This window comes from Halictus rubicundus, unplaced genomic scaffold (genome assembly GCF_050948215.1).
Source record: "Halictus rubicundus isolate RS-2024b unplaced genomic scaffold, iyHalRubi1_principal scaffold0168, whole genome shotgun sequence".
In the NCBI taxonomy this organism is placed as follows: domain Eukaryota; kingdom Metazoa; phylum Arthropoda; class Insecta; order Hymenoptera; family Halictidae; genus Halictus; species Halictus rubicundus.
Genome location: NW_027488709.1, coordinates 125,599 through 129,187, shown reverse-complemented (window position 1 = coordinate 129,187; position 3,589 = coordinate 125,599). Strand labels below are relative to the sequence as shown.

Sequence of the window (3,589 nt, the reverse complement as noted above, 5' to 3'; positions counted from 1 at the left end):
TTTTTCGAGCGACACATTCTCCCGTAAGGCTGGCAGCACCAACGAGATATATATATATTTTTTTTATTGATAAAGCTTTAGGCCTAATATGGCCCATGACCTGGTTTGTATAAGGAACATAATAAATTCATCTTGTACTTAAACCTATATGCCTATATACTATATATATATATATATATATATATCTATCTATCTATAAATCTATCTATATATATATATACATATCTATAAATCTATATATATCTATATCTATCTATATCTATCTATATATATTTCCTCTCTGTCTATATGTAAGTCTATGTATATCTCTTATTTCCTATACAGTATTTGTTTACAGTTTTCTCGGGTTGGTACTTAGCTATGTGGTTTCTATCACATTTTCTTTACGAGGTCACTTCTACTTGTCTTATTGTCTATATACCTTAAGTTTACGCTCTTACATTTACTTAGTCTTTATATTCTTATATCTGGTATCTGGATACTAGATTAACCTATTTGATTTGGTTCTTGTATTGCACATATATTGCCTTATATCTATTCTTATTTGTAATGGTAATTATCGGACTTATCTTACTATTCTTATACTATTTAATACTGATTAATTGAGCAGTGTGAGGAGTGCTTGTAGATTTGGGGTGTTATAAGAATATGTTATTTGCAGCGCAGAAGGTATTGATGGGGTTTAAGACCGTAGCGTTGAGGTTCTTTAGGAAGGTGTCTATTTTAAACAGGGGTTTCCAGTTATTTTTCAGTAATTTGGAGACCATTAGATTTCTGTTCTTACGACGATGAGGACAGTACCATATTAGATGGTCTACGTCTTGGGTGGGGTGCGAACACTCACAAGTGGCATGCTGTATTATTTTGAGTTTGGCCAGGGATTCATGTGTGTTAACATGATTGGTCCTCATTCTTCCGAATCATACTATCAGTTCTCTGGGAAGGTCAAGATCTCTATACCAGGGTTTCTTATGCGGATTGAAGAATTGTTGAAAATATTTAACTCCTTTGCTATGAAACCTATCCCTGAGGAGGGATTGGAACTCGTTCCACATTTCGTTTTTGAAAAACTCTTTGTAATCTGTGTAAGGGATTTTGTGTTGTAAGGACGGTGCTTTTTTTGTGGCTTCTTTTGCAAGATTATCTGCTACTTCGTTCCCATGTATTCCACTATGGGCTGGGATCCATATATATGAAACGTGTTTGTGGTTGTTAAATTTGGTTGTTAGATTGTATGTTTTTTGTTTGATAACAATGATATGATAGTTGGTTCTAGTATTTGGGGAGGCGTTATTTAGTGAGGTAAGGGCACTGAGAGAGTCGGAGCAGATTAGCAGAGGTTTGTCAGAGTTGTTAAAGAGATCTAGGGCTATTGATATAGCTGCACATTCAGCTGTGTATACTGAAGCTGTGGGGTTAATATGGATAGGGAGTGAGAACTTTCCTTCAAGGCAGACGATACCTGCACCTGTTGAGAGTCCGCCTTGAACTTTAGAGCCGTCAGTGAAAATACAAAGATGGTTTGGATAGTGGGTTTTAATGTGGTCTATAAATTCTGTGTTTGGAAATGGGGATCCTTGTAATTGAAATCCTGTTTTGAGGTCGCAGGAAATTTGGAAATTCATGGCATTGTAAGATGCGGCTATGCAGGGGAAGTTATCGTCTTTATGGCAAGTATGGGAGATCTTTTGAATATTGCTGATGCAGTGCATGAGAACATTGGAGGCTTTATGGAGTAAACTGCCAGGGTTCGAGGAGGTTATTTGATCAAATTCTTTTATGTACCTGTTGGAAATGTGGTTTACGTTGGAAGTAATCTTGATGAGATGGGTTTTACCTAAAAAGGATGCTCTGTTTTCGAAATATGGTAACCCTGCTTCTGCCAAAACTACATTAGTAGGAGCAGATGTTCTAAGTCCGAGGGCCAGTTTGAGGGCACGCACTTGAATGGACTCGAGTTTGGTTATGAGAGATTGTTGGCTTGGAAAGTATATGTGGGAGGCATAATCCAGCCTGGATCTGATCAGGGCTTTACATAGTACAATTAATGTGTCTGGGTGGGCTCCCCACCAGACGCCTCTAAGGAATTTAATTATGTTCATGGTGCGTAAGCAGCGGTTGTGGAGAGAAAGTATGTGAGCTTTGAAGTTTAGTCTGTTGTCAAAGTGAATTCCCAGAAATTTTGCAGAGTCTAGATCCGTCTTTTCTGTAGTGCCTAATCGAAATTGGGTGCGTCCGGCTAGTAGTCTTCCGTTGTTAAAGACCACTATATTGGTCTTTTCTGATGAAAGATCGAGGCCTATTGCAGAGAGATTGGTTCGTACCTTTTCAAAAGACTTTTCAATGGTTGTTTTGGCTTCTTCCAGGCTTGAGCTTCTTGTGTATATGGCTATGTCGTCTGCGTACTGGGAGATGTGCACTTTCTTGGGAATATCTTGGAAGATGTTGGCGACGTAAAGATTGTAGAGAAGTGGGCTGAGGACTCCTCCTTGTGGCAGGCCCTTATAGATTACCCTCATGCCGTGGAAGCTGGGGGGCCAAGCGAAGCGGCAGTATGACCAGTTGGCTATAAAGTGAAAGATGTTGCGTGAGATTCCCATCTTGGCTAGAGTATTCAGCAGAATGTGGCATTGGACGTTATCAAAGGCAGCGCTGTCATCAAGAAAAGCTGCAGTTGTAAGTTGGTAAGAGCGAAGCCTGACCGTATGTAGGTTGCTAGGTTGAGGAAGTTGTCGGTAGATGAGCGGCCCTTTCTGAAGCCTGCCTGAGTTGGGGGTATGAGGTCTACGATCTCACACCACCACAGTAATCTGTTGTTTATTAATCTTTCCATGATTTTACTCATGCAAGACGTGAGTGAGATGGGTCTAAAGTTTTGATTGTCCGGTTTTTTAATGAATAGTACCTGGGTTTTGTTCCAGTCTTCTGGTGTGCGATGATTTGTGAATAATTCGTTGTAAATGTCAAGTAGATCAAGTCTAGCTTTGGTTGATAATTTTTGTATCATCCTATAATCTACTCCATCGAGTCCAGGGGATGATTTGGGGTTGGATCGGTCTATGACATTGTTGAATTCGGTGAAGTCGAACGGGGAGTCTAGGAATGGGTTTGGAGTAACTTTTACGTTTATGATGAGATTTATTGGAACCCAAGGAGGGGAGAGTTTGTCTGAGGCTTTGTTAATATTTTCCTTGAGTAGCTCAGAGTTTGTACTTTCTTTGTTCTTCGTGGATGTCCACTTACTTTTTAAGTACCCTGATGTGGTTCCAGATGTAGGTGAGTGAAGTTTTGTGGGAGAGGTTGGCAGCAAATTGTCGGAAGTTTTCCCTTTTTTTCTTTTTTATAAGTTTTTTGGTCAGAGCTACTTGTTTTTTGTAAAAGAACCAGATGTTGATGGTTGACTGATGCTGCTGTTACGAGCCAGGACTGCGAGCAACGCGAGAGACCGGCGAGGGGTTGTTACCCCAGGAATATGGTTTCAATTTGTTAGTTAGGTATTCGGACACACCCAATGCGAGATCGGGAAGCCGCTAGGATAGTTGACGTCGAGGACGCACCTGATGCGAAATCAGGGAACCTCTGGGAGGTT

The 3,589-nt window shown here is 40.2% G+C and overlaps 1 protein-coding gene across 1 annotated transcript; it reads right to left on the bottom strand.

Annotated features, from left to right (window-relative positions):
* Positions 1-920: 920 nt before the first annotated feature.
* Positions 921-2,600, bottom strand: LOC143363907 (uncharacterized). Its single transcript, XM_076804438.1, has one exon. The coding sequence runs from the start codon at positions 2,598-2,600 to the stop codon at positions 921-923; it is 1,680 nt and encodes a 559-aa protein (XP_076660553.1).
* Between the last annotated feature and the right edge of the window lie 989 nt (positions 2,601-3,589).

Bases quoted from the DNA above. Each gene is read 5' to 3' on its own strand.
- LOC143363907 (XM_076804438.1), bottom strand. From the start codon at position 2,600: ATGGGAATCTCACGCAACATCTTTCACTTTATAGCCAACTGGTCATAC.